The 15,047-nt window shown below is 38.3% G+C and overlaps 1 protein-coding gene across 10 annotated transcripts in view; it reads left to right on the plus strand.

The window, feature by feature from the left end:
- The window catches only part of CEP350 (centrosomal protein 350), a 79,290-nt gene that overhangs the window by 38,574 nt on the left and 25,669 nt on the right, over window positions 1-15,047 (plus strand). For 8 of the 10 annotated variants that reach the window (XM_049807552.1, XM_049807559.1, XM_049807551.1 and 5 more), the window contains 9 exons: window positions 1,864-2,000; window positions 2,375-2,494; window positions 4,221-4,387; window positions 4,925-5,121; window positions 5,666-5,850; window positions 6,750-6,837; window positions 7,226-7,372; window positions 8,143-8,300; window positions 11,891-12,013. In XM_049807552.1, coding sequence (XP_049663509.1) covers window positions 1,864-2,000; window positions 2,375-2,494; window positions 4,221-4,387; window positions 4,925-5,121; window positions 5,666-5,850; window positions 6,750-6,837; window positions 7,226-7,372; window positions 8,143-8,300; window positions 11,891-12,013 — 1,322 coding nt within the window. The remainder of the gene's footprint in view (window positions 1-1,863; window positions 2,001-2,374; window positions 2,495-4,220; window positions 4,388-4,924; window positions 5,122-5,665; window positions 5,851-6,749; window positions 6,838-7,225; window positions 7,373-8,142; window positions 8,301-11,890; window positions 12,014-15,047) is intronic. The other 2 variants (XM_049807560.1, XM_049807561.1) reach the window with 1 other exon arrangement.

Genomic DNA, 15,047 nt, shown 5'->3' on the forward strand with positions numbered 1-15,047 from the left:
ACATGACAAATGATAGGACTTCAAAGGAGCTTTTTTGGCATCGTTACTCAGAAGTCAGTCAGCAGCCTTAAATCCCTGTTCACTATTCTTATGATCTTCCAGTTAACGAACTGTTAAGAAGTTTGTTCTTCCAGGATAGATTGATGATAGTGAACACAACATCTTTAATTTGTAAGAGTTGCACTCCATCAGGGATTGATCCTGTATCTGTTTCATGTGCAAATTAAATTAGAAAAGCAGGGAAATAGCAATTTTGCTTACTTTTGAAGGTAGGAGACGAACAAATAAGTAAAAAAACCCCAAACAAACAAACAAAAACAACAAAAAAACCAGGAGGGGGGAGGATCTTCAGCAGAGCTCTTAGTGTGGTATAGAGTTTGAAGTTTTCTTTTTTGAGTCGCTTCTCATTCTTCTTGTGGCATACAGAATATTTATTAGTTTTCAGTTTTGTTTATCAGTTTTTATACTTTTTGTTCCCAGCATGTAGCAGTTGCTTCACTCATAGCTAAGGAAACACAGTAGCCAGAAAATGCTTTTGCTTTTTCATAGTTTAGCAATCACAATGACTGTGCATTAGGGTTATGGGATGGAGTGTGGAAGGCTGGTGGGTATGAACATAACTGTTTCTTCAAGGCTTATGTACATTTTGGTGCTCAGCAAGGCTGTTCTTGTGATAGGTAATGGGACCGTAGAATAATACTGATGTACTTGTTCAGGGCTTTGCTACATATGTGAAGTTTAATTTTTGAAGAGACAAGAATGGGTTAGGTTAGAGGAGCAGAACAGCTCAGGCATCTGAGATACATGCAGTGGTAGCTGATAGCAGGTAGTGAAGTCTTGGATAAAGACAGAGAAACATTTGTAGTTTATAAAGCCAAAGTGAGTGAAAACTAATTAAGAAACAAGGTGGAAGAAACAAAGACAGCTTTTATTAGATGTAAGATTTTAATTTCTTTTCTTGCTCTAAGTTTGAAGTCTGAGAGTAAGAGGTGCTTGTGGAAAGGTTGTTGGGGGTGACCTGGTCAGTGATGATGGGCTAGCAGAGTAGCTTTTCTATCCATGTTCACTAGCGACTCCTGATATTCACTTGTTTTTATAAAACTGCATGCATTACAATTAATGCATATATTAATCGAACAATTAATGAAGAAGCTCAGTATGTGTATTGGAAGTTATTGAAATACAGGTTATTGCTACCTTCAAAACCAACCTGAGTTTCCTGCTGTACAAGAGGCAGATGTTTGAACAAGAAGAGAAATAGTAAATTCTAAAGCTTCTAAAAACCAGTGTTATCTGCTGTGATGTCTGAAGCTCTTCTTATTTCTAGTCAAGTACACGGTGCCTGCCTACATTAAAAACGAAAAATTCGTGGCTATCTGTTGATTTAATGTTGCCAATTTTAGACCTAGTAGTTTGCATAATATTGGAACTTTAAACCTATTGCTTCCTTTAGAGTGAAAATAATATTTCTTGCTCTTTGGGCAAGACACACTTTCAAATGAAAAAGAAAACATTGTTTCTGGCTTCCCCCCCACCCCCCCCCCCACCCCCAATGTTTTATTTTGTGGGAATCATTCTAGTAATCAGAGTTTGCTTAAGTTGATCAGAATGATATGGTAAGTAGTGTCTTGCATGTCTATAGTTTCATACCAATAATTCATCTCTGCTTAAATTAAAAAATATGTATTTACAGAGCAGTATGCATTTTTTACAACCAAAATTGGTAAGTATGTAACTACAAACCATCTCAAAACCATGTCTTACACGTTTGTTCAATAAATCAGTAAATTGACTATTTTCTCTTTGAAAACCATTTTGATGCTAATAAGCTCATTGTATTCCTTTGGGTTTTTTTGTACTCAGATGACAGAGTTAACACGAACCCAGATCTCAGATACTGTCAGTGCTCCAGCTGCTCCGATCACCACCTTGTTTGACCACCAGCGGCAGCATCATTCAGAGTTCATGAAGCAACTGAGAGCCCGAGCTGATACAAACAGGTTTTCTCTAATGTTTCACATCTTGGGAAGGGGGAAGTAAGATAGTTAGGTTTTGCTTCACCTGTTCTTGAAGAAAATTGTAAGATGTCATAATGAATGAGCATTTAAAAAGAAAATTTTAGATTCCATCTTTATGCCCTCAACAGTATACGCCAAAGGTGGCATTAATGGGTTATATGAAGCTCTATATAAAAAAGTAGAAAAAGATGCTCAAAGTGTTTTCTGGGATGATTTAACTAGTCTAAGCTTTTAAGTGGTCTTTTCAGAAATTTTAACTGTTACTACTTCTAGTAAACTGATGAAAACTTGTGAAAACTGTATTAGTCTTTGTTTTAAGAGAACACAGATTCATCCAAAATGCTTCTCTTTCTCAGGAAATGTGAGTATGCTGCCATGTCGCAAGGTAAAGAGGAGCCAGGTGACTCGAAACAGACATACTCACCGATGTTTGATAGTTATTCAGAGTCCTCAAGATCAAAGGTTCATGATCAAAGGTAAGATGGGTTTAGATTACACAGGATTTTTTTACTATAAATAAGAACTAAAGTACAAAGGAATATCAAGATAGTTCTGTCAGTATTTTTTAAAAAAAGAGGGAAAGTCAGTATTAAACCTTCAACAGGTAAACCTGTCTTATATTCCAGAGCTTGAAGGTTTACATGTCTACCAGAATTGACTTTGTCTTTCATTAAAAATCCTACTATACTGTGGTCCACAGTGAAATAGTATGTTGGATGTTAATATCTTTAGTTTTGAATTTGCTGTTCTAATTGGACACATTTTTCTTTCCTAACTTTAGAATAATTGAGTTCCACATTTGTTTACTCATTCAGCTGAATTAGCAAGAGTCCAGCAAGCAGGTGAAGGGAAATGGTTATTCCCCCCTGTTTAGCTCTTGTGAGACTGTATCTGGAATACAGTGTCCACTTTTGGGCTCCTTTGTAAAGAGAAGACATTAACATACTGATGCAATTCTAGTGGTGAACCACCAAAGATGGTTAGAGGCTGGAGTACATGATATAAAAGAGAGGCTGAAGAAACTGAGCTAACTTAACCTGGAAAAGAGAAGGCTAAGGGAACAGAGATCTAGTTGCAGTATCCTAAAGGTGGGTTGTTAGGGAACATGAGGCTTGACTCTTCTTGGAGGTGAACAGTGAGATGGAAAAAGGCAATGGTGACAGATTCCAGAAAGGGGAGAATCATTGGGAAAAAAAATGCTCCCTGTGAGAGTGGTGAAACACTGGATTGGAGGTGCAGGTAGGTTGTGGGAACCTCTGTCCTTGCAGGTGTTCAGAACTTGGACGAGGCCTTGACTTTGGTTGGATGAAATACCTTCAGAAATTGTTGAGCTGAGACTATTCTGATTTCTGTGCTGTGGCCTGCTTGCATAGTTCTATTGCATCACATTTATAACCTAAAAGTCACTTTAAGTCTCTGTTTATCTCAGTCTTTTCCCCTGTTCTAAATATTTGCAATTTATGCCCTTCTCATTTTGCTCTGTGTCTTTTTGAAATGGACTAGAACAAAGACTGGAGCACATGTTCTGAAAACTCAGTGCAGGGACCTGTAGAACTGCCTACTCTGTAATGTGCATTACTTTCTATTCTGTTCTCTGTGTATCTGGCCATTTTGTTAGGGTTGGTTTTTCTTCGCTTCTGCTTTGCACTGGCTTGAGTTTTTACATGAAGTGCCTGAAGTGCTGCTTGCCTGAGGTTTAGATTTGACTAATTTCTGGTATTATTTTTCAGTGTCTTGCCTGTGGATTTCAGCTTTTTGTTTCCTGATCACTTACCTGATCTAGTTAGGTCCCATGAAGTTTCTCACAGCCCTTCTCTGATCTTGACCAACTAGAATGATTTTGTCCTCTTGTAGTTCTAATTTAAAACAGTATCTCTGTCTTGCTCATACTTTTTAAAAACTGTAAGGAGAGATGTTTGCAGTGGTTTATCATCAATACTCATTGCCAGGTAGAGGGTGTGCATACCTACAAACCACTTGCATTCTAAGGTAGAATAAAAATAACAAGTTCTGCTGTCAATCAGCAGCTTGATGAGACTTGGAATTTTGAAGTAGCCAAGCAGCATTTTAAAAACAAACCCAAACCCTCTGCACGTTGATTATTACTGAGATGTTAATCATGCTATGTATGGTAGTAATGTAAAATAAATATTTTGAAATGTGCAAAGTAATTTAAAAAAAAATCATCTCTTGATAACACAGTAGTACCAGCAGCCGCCAAGAGAGTCCTTCAGTTCCATCTTCTAAGGAGAATGAGAAGAAGCTTTCCCGTCGTGAAAAGATAACTAGCAGTATTGAAGAACAGGCTCATACTGGTGTGGATGATTCCTTGCCGAGCGATAGTATTTTATCAATGCCAGATGAAAAAGGTTAGCCGTATTGTTTGTTTGTGATGAATCTGAAGGTGGTAAGGGGGGCAGGAGGGAGGTTCTGTTTCAGAATTAGTTTCTGAAATAAATGAGGGAATGTGTGTGAAGAAAGCTGATCCCCAGGTGAATTGGTAGCCTCTTAAGAGGTAACTGAGGATGGCACAGTGCGATGGGAACCTTTGAAATTCTGCACATCAGAGTGGTGGATTCCTTGGGCCGTTCTACTTTCTGCTGTGCTAGCTGTAGCCAGATGTTCACTTGCTGAATACGCAGGCTGAATGCCAAATGTTTCAGCAGCCCCAGGAATGTGTTTATACTTGTGTACAGTGGTCTGTTAGGTCTTTTGAAGCTAGATAACAGTAATTCACAATGTCCTTTTACTCAAGGTCACGCTTTTCTAAACACCCGTTTTTCTGCATTAGAGTAGTTATGTCCCTTTCTTTCCTGCCCCCCCAACTTTACTGAGATGAGGCAGAGTAAAACTGCATTCATGGTACATATCTGAGTGTAAAACCATTCCACCGATTTCTCCCTCAGATTCTGCTTCTGTTGCAACAGAGTATTCCCTGAAATTTGATGAGTCCATGACAGAGGATGAGATTGAGGAGAAGTCTTTTCGGTCTTTACTGCCCTCTGAGAGTCATCGCAGAAATAACTTGGAGAAGAAACGGGGTAATCGTGATGATTCTGATGAGGAGGTCTCCCCAGAAAAAACAGCTCTTTCATCTATCAAGGTAGGTCAAGCAACCATAGTTAAGGTAAATCAACTGAACTGAAATGGTTAAGCTGATGAGCTTCAAGTGAGCCGTTCTTACCTGTGTTTGCAAACTTTAGGGCTCTTTTCCTCCCTGTGGTTCTTAGAGCATCTCAAAACATAGAGTTGTATGAATCATGCTGTATGTCACTGTTGCACACTTGCGATGACTTGACTTATGGAACAGTCCATCCAGGCCTCTACCTGTTTTCTTGAGGCTTTGGAGTGACTTTTTTTAGGTTATAAAAGCCCACTGGATTAAGTCTTCCTACGGTACCTACACACAGCTAGGAAGTACAAGAGCATGCTTCATCTCTCTGGCCCAAGAGGGGACATTCCAAAACTGTCATGCAGCCCAGGGCAGAAAAAGCTGGTCTGCACAAAGCTCAGAGAAAAAACAGCTTCCCTTTTTATATCTGTTTTTGTGTGTGTGTATCTGTGTATACACACACACACTTTGTAATTGAAAAAAGCCTTGGAGTTTCTGTATTATCAAATCATGCCAAATTTGTCTTGCCTCCTAGGAGCTAAGCATGCCGTTCTCAGGAGGGCAAGATAGTTTCTCTAAATTTACCATGGAGATGGTAAGACAGTACATGAAAGAGGAGGAAATGCGAGCAGCTCACCAGTCCTCACTACTTCGGCTCCGGGAGAAGGCTCTGAAAGAGAAGACCAAAGCCGAATTAGCTTGGCTGGAACACCAGAAGAAGTAAGGCAGCTCTGAATAGACACTGTTGCTGACTGACTGTTTTCTTGTACTTCTACTTGAATTTTTTTTTAATAAGATTTTGCTTCCAGCCCACCCCTCCCTTATTAAGTATCAATGTTTGAACTAATATTCTGACATCAGTAATCTATACAAAAGTTACTGTCACTTGGAAAGAACAGAACCCAGTTTGTAAGCGTGCTTTGATGTTTACGTTGAATGTGGTTTGATAAAAGAAAACTTTATTGAAACAGTAGACCATCAGAAGTTTGTTGTCAGTCAGAGAAGGTGGTTCCCAACCATTACTCTACAAGTCTTAATTCAATAAGGTATAAAACTGTCAGTTAGACCTTGATGTCTATCTGAGGTCATTTTGTTTGACTCAGGCCAAATTTTGTGAATGTGGAGAGGTGTTGTACTTAATGATTTGTTTCCGAACTAACATACGCTTTGTCCTGGAATGCCACTTGAAGATACTTCTAAACAGTGGTGGCTACATTTAATCAATAACACTTTTCCATGGTAACTCTCTGCATGAGAGTAACATTGTTCACCAGGCGTTTTCTTCTAATTTCTTGTCATTATGGGTTTGACAAAGGATTGTGAAGTAGTGACCCAAGTGTCCTTCCTTTTGTCTTTCTCAAATGGTGAGCATGCTACCTCTGCAGAGCTTCTGTCCATTGATGTGAGGTCTCATATCTCCGCTGGCCTTTTAACTGTGCACGTGTCTGACTAAACAGTTCAAAATATTCCGCTGTAGACCATGCCAGTGATTAAGTATAGGCATATACTCTTCTGCAGGTTAGGAAAAGTAAACTTTTTTTTTTAAACTTTAAAGAGTAAAAGGCTCATTGTTGTGCACTTTTTTTCTTATTTAATCCTTTCTTCCAACCTATTTGCAGGCATTTGCGAGACAAGGGAGAGGATGATAAGATGCCTCCTATTCGAAAGAGGCAGCGTGGTCTGCTGCTGAGATTACAGCAGGAAAAGGTAATTGATGCCCTCTAGAAAAATCCTGTTGAAAGCCCTGTGTAGCCATTAAATGTTTCAGACACTGTAAAAGCTAAGAATTGAGAAAACTCCGTACCAGGCTTTTGGATAGGAAGCTAGCAGTATTTCTTACCAATAAGTTTTATTTGCATTTCAGTAGTATTTAACACATTGTTTTAAAGGGTCCTTCTGTATCAGTAATCTCACTGGTTGAGACTTAGAAGTATTGACTGATCTTCTGTTCTTTGCTGCTGAGGTTCAGGCTGGTTACTTCATTATGTAATAGCAGTAATTTTAAACCCCTAACAAGAATACCGTGGCAGCTTAAGAGTGTATTCTTGAGAGCTGTCTGTCACAGTTCTTATGCTTAATCTTTTATACTTAAAAGGCAGAAATTAAGCGTCTTCAAGAGGCTAACAAGGCTGCTCGGAAGGAGAGACAGCTGATCCTAAAACAGCAGGCGGAAATAGAACGAATCCGTCAGACTACAATGAAACTGCAGGAAAAACTAAAGTCTGCAGGAGAAAACAAGCTGGTAAGTGTTCAGGACAGAAGCTGGAGTCTTCACTCCTTGGCTGTGCAGCTGGTATTTGACTTCAGTGTTTATAGGCATGGAAAGCTACTAGATTGGACCTATTGCTTGGAAGTTTTGTCTGCCTCAAATGGTCTCATCCTCTTCGTCTCAGCAATTTTACGTTTAATTTCTTTAAAGTATTGTTTAAGGAAATGCATTTGGAGAAGTTATAAAATGTTTTAACTGGACAATAGATGGTGTTTGCTAATTCTGAAGTTTAATTACTTTAGGAATACCAGTTTTTGATGCTTAGATCTCTCAGGCTCTGATTTTGTTTGATTATTTGTCAGACCCCAAAGAACTAAATGCAAGCACTAAAACCAAAACTTGCAGCTTTGTGTGTGTGTTAGTGTCATTACACTAAGTTTCCTGCATCTGCTTTATGAGATAGCAAGATGGGGTTTTGATAATTGTCTGCCTCCTTACAAAATTTTGAGGAGACAGGATTGGTTTCCTGTCTGGGTAACTGAATTATAGTGGGGTTTTTGTTCTAGGTACAGTTAGGGGAGAACTTAAGTTACGGAGAAAAAGGGTGCACTAAAAACTTTGTGTCAAATAAAAATGAGGTTGGAAAATGAAGTTAAAGCTGCAGGTGGACAGGCTTATCTGAAGTAGTATTTGATGTATTCTCTGGAGAAATAACCAAAATTAACAACATTTTTTAAAAGATGGTAGAATAACTTTTCCCTCTTTCCGTGTTAATTTTTTTTTTTTTAAACACTTAATTGCAGGAACTTCACAGTGAGGATGATATCAAGCAGAGCAATGGTTCTAGCCCACTTCCAACTGATGCAGAAACACGCAGCCCTTCCCCAATCTCAATCTCCAGCAGTGAGACTAGTAGCATTATGCAGAAACTTAAAAAAATGCGCAGCAGAATGGATGAAAAGTAACTAATTATTTTTTTTCTTATACAAAAGTTTACTATTTTAATAGAACAAGTTGTTTTGGCCAGTATCGGCACTAAAAATGGCCATCAGAAAAATTAGAGGTATTGATATCACATACACTTTGATCTGAGTTGCCTGAAAAATAGCTGATTGGAAGCATTAATAGAACTATTAATCTTTGCATATAGTATTTTAAAGGCTACAATTCTTGCATGAATACTGAGATTCAAACATTGCTAGCTGACAGACCATGTGGTCAAGGTTTTATTGTAGAATATTGGTTTTAATATTCTTTGTACTTGATAGAGTCAGTAAAAGCACATCAGTGTAAGAGACTTTGATGTTTGTACATACAAGGAACTTGGACGGCCTCCAGCTTGATGGTACATCTTGTCAGAGTTCCTCTTGCAATGAGACTCCTGAAGTCAGTTGGTCAAAGTAGTGCCTGTATTTTGTATCTCTCTTTTTTTTATTTTTAAAGGGGAAAAATATAGGGAGTGAGACTCTGAAATTACAGTACCAATTTTTATCTTGAATTGAAGCATAAGTTGTAAATAGCAATAGTCTTATGCTGAGATCTGTCTCACAGAAAGTCATTGAGCTTGTTGGGCACATGATTTCAACCTTATTATCCAGCTGCTGAATTTCAATTCTAATTGCATTAAAATCAGCTATGGGTGAATTCTGTAAGTATTTTCTTAATGGAGGTGGTATGTGTGTGACCAGCAGTTAATAAGACCTTTCTTTTCCTCCTATGTGGTCCACAGGTTGGAAAAAAGTTGAAAAGGTTGTTAGTCTTCAGAGGAAATAACGAAGTATATGTGCAGTTCCTGGGTCTGAAAACTAAGACTGAATCTGTTGATTTCACCTGTTAAATTGTTTTGAATCAAAAATTGTTTCTGCATCTTTTCAGTGTAGGAATTACTTTGTCTGCACTAGACATCCCAAATGCTTTACTGGCATTTACCATTAGTTCGAAGCCTTAGACTCTTATTTGAGGCTAATTCATTAAAAGTCTGGCCTCTGCCAGTTACCTCAAGAAGTAGTCTTTGCTTAAACAATTTTTTTTTAACTTATAACCAAGGTAGGTCACTATATTTTAGTCCATATGGGTGATCTTTGTAATGTTTTTTTATCTTGAGACTCCTAACACAGGTGGATAAAATATCAAAAAGCAAGCACTGCCATTTGTAAAGGCAAGCTGTCTGTGACTCCTTAGCACCCGATTTGCTTGTAATCATTTGAGAAGCACAATTCCCACACTTCCATGTATTTGTATATGATGAAGATTGAAACCCGAAGTAGTAAGTGAGGATTTGGTGTAAGTAGGAAAAAACAAAAAACATGTTCTTCATGTTCTAGCCTGAAACGATTGCTGTTTTATTCAGAGTCTTCTGGTAGGATTTGGTAAACTGAACAGCCAAAATCACAAATGATTTCAAGTTTCTGAAGTGTCATATTTCCAAAATGAAACTCTTGGCATTCCAAGTCATGTGAAAACCACTCCATTGTTATAGCAGCAAGCTCTTCCTCGAAGTATGTTTTGAGATTGGTAAATGGCTTAAGATGGACACTTGAAAAGGACATGCTCTATAGGCTGTGTTGACTTCTAGGGTTTCAAGAAAACAAGATTTTTCTTCTGGTCCTTTTTTTTTTGTTTGTTAAAAAGAAGGTCTTTATCTTATTTTTTTCACCCAAGATTCAGCATACAGAATTTCAAATGGTGATACAGTGTTACAAAACCAAGTTACAGCTTATGAATTTTGAGATTGTATTGATACTATAAGAGATGGCAAACACGCTTTTAAATTCAAAACTTCCTATGCTTTTTTTACCAAGTAGTGTTTTTTGTCAGTATTGTTTTTGAAATCTTATTTTTTCAAAGTGACTTCATTTCTAAGCAACGCTTATGATTACAGAAGAATTACATATTAATAAATAATTGTTCTTACTATTACAAGGGATAGTAGTAGTAAAGAAGTATGTTCTACCTTTAAAGATATTTTAATTGTCAGTCCAAAATATTGCTTACCTGGAGAATACTTTTCAAAAGGTGGATAGTGGGATTTGAGCTGGAACAACTGCTTTTAGGAGGAACAAGTGGAAATGGTGTGGGATGTACTGTGTGTGGTTGTGTATTTTTGGTTTTACGGTTTTATCTTGCGTTGCTATATATATTCAAAGGAAGTATTTTGTGTAAACATAAATGATTCTTTAGAACTCCATCTTCCTAATTGTATACCTTTTGCAGGTATTCTGATAGTGACAGTGCTTATTGATTGAAAAACAGTGCTGACTTGGTATCTTTTTTTTAATGTCTTTATTTGTAAAACGCATAAGAATAATATTAATGGAGTAAGACACTTGGTTGTAATGATAGGAAGCTGCCATTTGAAGGCAATCAATCAGGTTGTGAGATATGGCAAAAGGAAAGAAACTGAATGATGAGTAAAGTACAAAGGAGCTAGAGGAAGGACTTGGGAAAGCCTGCTATGCTGGATTTGCTGAACTCCATAGCAAGGCAGAAATCCTTTGGCTTCCCTACTTATGAGGCAGCTTTAATATTTCTCTTCTGCTAAAAGGGAATGAAAGAATAGTTCTGTTTTAATTTTTAATTGATGAGTCTGTGTAGCCTGCATGTGAACAGGAGCATGCTCTGTCAAAGAGAATTAACCACTTTCCCCTCGCTTTCCTTGCATATGCAACTTTAATGATAATCTGTGCAACAGAAGAACTGATTAAATGCTCATTTTCTTTTGCTTTTCCTTAATATGCTACTTAGCTTGCATTGTAGCATAGTATTTTTCTATAAATATGATAATTCATTGGGTATTAGCTTAAAATGGTAATTCATTAGGAAATACCATTTTAAGCACAGCTATAAGTTTATGTAGATTTTTTTTTTTAAATAGGCATTATCTTTCTGCAGTTAGTACTTCAAATGAAAGAGGCAATACAATGGGTATTCTGAGACCAAGTCTGCACTTTGTTGCAAAAAAAACCAAAATAGCAGCTAAAAGTTGAATTACAGGTATATCTCAGAGTTTTCCTGGAATTGCTGATGTTTTAGAAATACATTATTTAATCTCTTTTATTTTTGCCCTTTCACTGGTGCTTACCTTTGGAGAAATAATTTTACTGAGGTTTCACCAGGTGAATGAAAATGTGTTTAAAGTTTCAGACTAGCAAGTTGTTCATATCACAAAGCCAGCATGCTATTTAATGCTAATGATATACTCCATTGACAGTTAGAATAGCAGGAGTTGCAAAAAGATCAGGTTGAGATGTTTTAACCGGTGCATGTGGAAGTCTGCATCAAAGTAATAAAACTCCTTCCAAAATTTAAAGAAAAATATAGCAGTGTTAAAGTAGCTTGCCTTTAATTAACAAAAACCAAAGTGTTATAAGTGTATGTGTTCTATTACCTTCTGCATAACAGTGTATAGTTTTTCTACTTCAGATATTGGATAATAACTATACAATGTTAAATGCAATTAATTTTAAAGTTCTTTGCTAGATGCTATCCTTTTCTCGTTCTTTCTGCCTTTTTTGCTATCTTAGTTTTAAACTCTTCCTCCTTATTTTGTAGACACTGCTCTCCTGTTCACTACTTCTTCTCTGTCTTTACGTCTCACCACTGGGCCTCTCTCAGTGTCTGTTTTCCCAACCTCCACCCCAAATTCCAGCTGTATATCTACAACCAATTGGTCAGGTAACTGTATCTTTCTCAAGTGATAGACTCTTTGATAGAGCATGCTCTGTTCAGTCCCAGAAAGTCAAGACGTTCTTCATCAGCGAACGTTTTTGACACTTCCTTCACTGTTTCCGGATCTTTATTAATGACATAGACAGTGGGATTGGGTGCACCCTCAGCAAGTTTGCAGACAACATGAAGCTGAGTGGTGCAGTTGATTCACTAGAGGGAAAGGACGCCATCCAGAGAGACCTTGACAGGCATGAGGAGTGGTTCAGTGTGAACCTCATGAAGGTTAACAAGGCCAAGCACAAGGTCCTGCACCTGGGTCAGGGCAATCCCCAGTATCAATATAGACTGAGGGATGAATGGATTGAGAGCAGCCCTGCAGAGAAGGACTTGGGGATGCTGGTGGAGAAAAAAATTGGGTATGAGCTGGCAATGTGCGCTCGCAGCCCAGAAAGCCAACTGTATCTTGGGCTGCATAAAAAGAAGCGTAGCCAGCAGGTCGTGGGAGGTGATGCTCCCCCTTTACTCTGCTCTCACGAGACTCCCACCTGGAGTATTGCATCCAGTTCTGGGGTCCGAAGTACAAGAAAGACATGGACCTGTTGAAGCAGGTCCAGAGGAGGGCCACAAAAATGATCAGAGGAATGGAACACCTTTCCTACGAAGAAAGGCTTGAGAGAATTGGGGTTGTTCAGTCTGGAGAAGAGAAGGCTCTGGGGATGCTTTATTGTGGCTTTTCAATATATAAAGTGGGCTTATGAGAAAAATGGAGGGAGACTTTTTACCAGGGCCTGTAGCGATAGGACAAGGGGTAACAATTTTAGACTAAGAGATGGTAGATCTAGATTAAATATAGAGAAGAAATTTTTTACGATGAGGGTGGTCAGGCACTGGAACTGGTTGCCCAGACAAGTTGTGGATGCCCCATCGCCGAAAGTGTTCAAGGTCAGGCTGGATGGGGCTTTGAACAACCTGATCTAGTAAAAGGTGTCCCAGCCCATGGTAGGGAGGTTGGTCTAGGTGATCTTTAAGGTTCCTTCCAACCCAAACCATTCTATGTTTCTAATCTCGTATTCCTACTGTGTTCTGAGTGGCAGACAGACAGTTCACTTTGCTCCCACTGTCTGATCACTACTTCAGAATAGCTGCTGAAACTATCTAGTTTGGACTTAAAGTCAGTATACCTTGGATATAAACGTACAAGTACAGGTTAGAGCAGAAAGATAATGCTTCCAGGTTAATATGTGGAACGCATGGATAAAATGTGTGATGTTAGCACCAGAGAAATAATTAGACTTTGAAATCATGCTGGTGTAATCTGAGTGCTGCTGCTTCCTCTTTGCTCCCCCAGATTTCCAGCTTCACAGATGCCAGATGTGGTTTTGCATTTTTTTCCTGTGAAGGTCCCCCTGCTTTTGAGAATAAATGTGTACCCTTGGTGTTGCAACTGGAACCCTCTAGACAGTAGTAACTATTAAGGCAGTGTGTGTGCTACCTTCTGGCCCTGACCTTTTAAACCCCAGGGTTATAAAAGGGTCCGCATCTTTAGCCATGCTGCTTTAATCCTCCTCTTCCTATAGGTTGACTGTTGGAACCCTCTTTGTCTCCCATCACTTCTTTTGACTTATCTTTCTTATTAAGTAGTCTTTGTGTGGTGATAGTTTCATGGTCATTTAGTTAATTCTCCTCCTGTTGTGGTCTTCTGGGTTAATTCATTTGACATCTGCTTTTAAGGAGTCCTGTTGTTTTGAATCCATTTATTTCAGCCTTTCTCTTGCGTTTTATTTCAACTGGACTTGCCTCCCTCAAGATCCAGTAAACTCTGAAGATCCATACATTCTGTTGAAATCAAACAGTGCATGAAGGAAGAAGAAAAAGTTGTAATTATCATTGTAATAATGACCTCCATAATGAGTTCCAAATACGTAATCTGCTAGACTAATTGGACCTGATGCATATGTGAAAGTAAGAGTTGGTAAATCTGATAGTGCTGGTGAAAGACACAACATAAACGTGACTGACCATGTCATGTTTGTAATGAAATTACTGTTGGTAGTCTAGTTTCTTAGCAATACTGATCTGTCAGTTTTGCCTAAGAGTAGATGATATTTGATGTTTTTCTATAGAAAGTGAAAAAGTAATGCACAAAATCATGGAATGTGTCAGCTTGAAGGTGGCAGGTGTTCCAGAGACTCTGAGGTGCTTCTATTTTTCACCTGTTCTTGTTCTGACTGTAGGAAAGAAGATTGTAGGCATGTCTTACTGGCTTCTGAAACTTCTATCTTCACATCATAACTTGTCCACCTTATCTGAATCTGTCTTAGAGAAGGACTTACCTGAATCTTAAACTTTCTGATCAGCTGCCAGCTCACTTTTCCAGGGAACAGAATGAATGCTAAGTGAGCAAACAAGAAATGTACCTTAGTAGGCGAGACCTGCAGATTAGCCAGTCAGTCATTCCAGTCTCTGTAAATAAAAGGGGTTTTTGAAACATAAGAGATTAAGAAGCGCAGATGAAATTATTATCTTATTGCAGCTTAAAAACTTTGATGCTAAGTGTTTGGGATGGCTTGAAAATTACAAATTATAAAGGCATTTGCAAAGCAAAATATCACAAGTCTTTGAAGACTGCCTTTTTAGGCACCACACCTTCTGTACCAATGACAAAGTCTCACTTTAGCTGACAAACCATGTATTTTCTACAGAGCGATTTCTATGACATCTTAAAAATTTCAGTGTAGGAGGTGAATGGATTGATAGACTCTCTTCTCTAGACTTGGCATGTCAGAGGAGGGGGGGGGGTGTGATTGATATTGAACTTGCTTCCATTTACAGTCTTAAAGGTTAGATGCTATGGTCTTTGTTACTTCAGCGTTTAGAAATAAGACCAGAGATGCTGTTGTTCAAGAGCTGGTAAAGAGAACTAGTATATGCACACAAACCTATTCATACCTACAAAGTTCTATAAGAATTTCCTCATTTCTGAGGTTTCATGGATCACCTAAGAAATATTTGTCAGAGAGAAAAATACTGCTGATTTTCA

This window comes from Accipiter gentilis, chromosome 8 (genome assembly GCF_929443795.1).
Source record: "Accipiter gentilis chromosome 8, bAccGen1.1, whole genome shotgun sequence".
NCBI lineage: Eukaryota > Metazoa > Chordata > Aves > Accipitriformes > Accipitridae > Astur > Astur gentilis.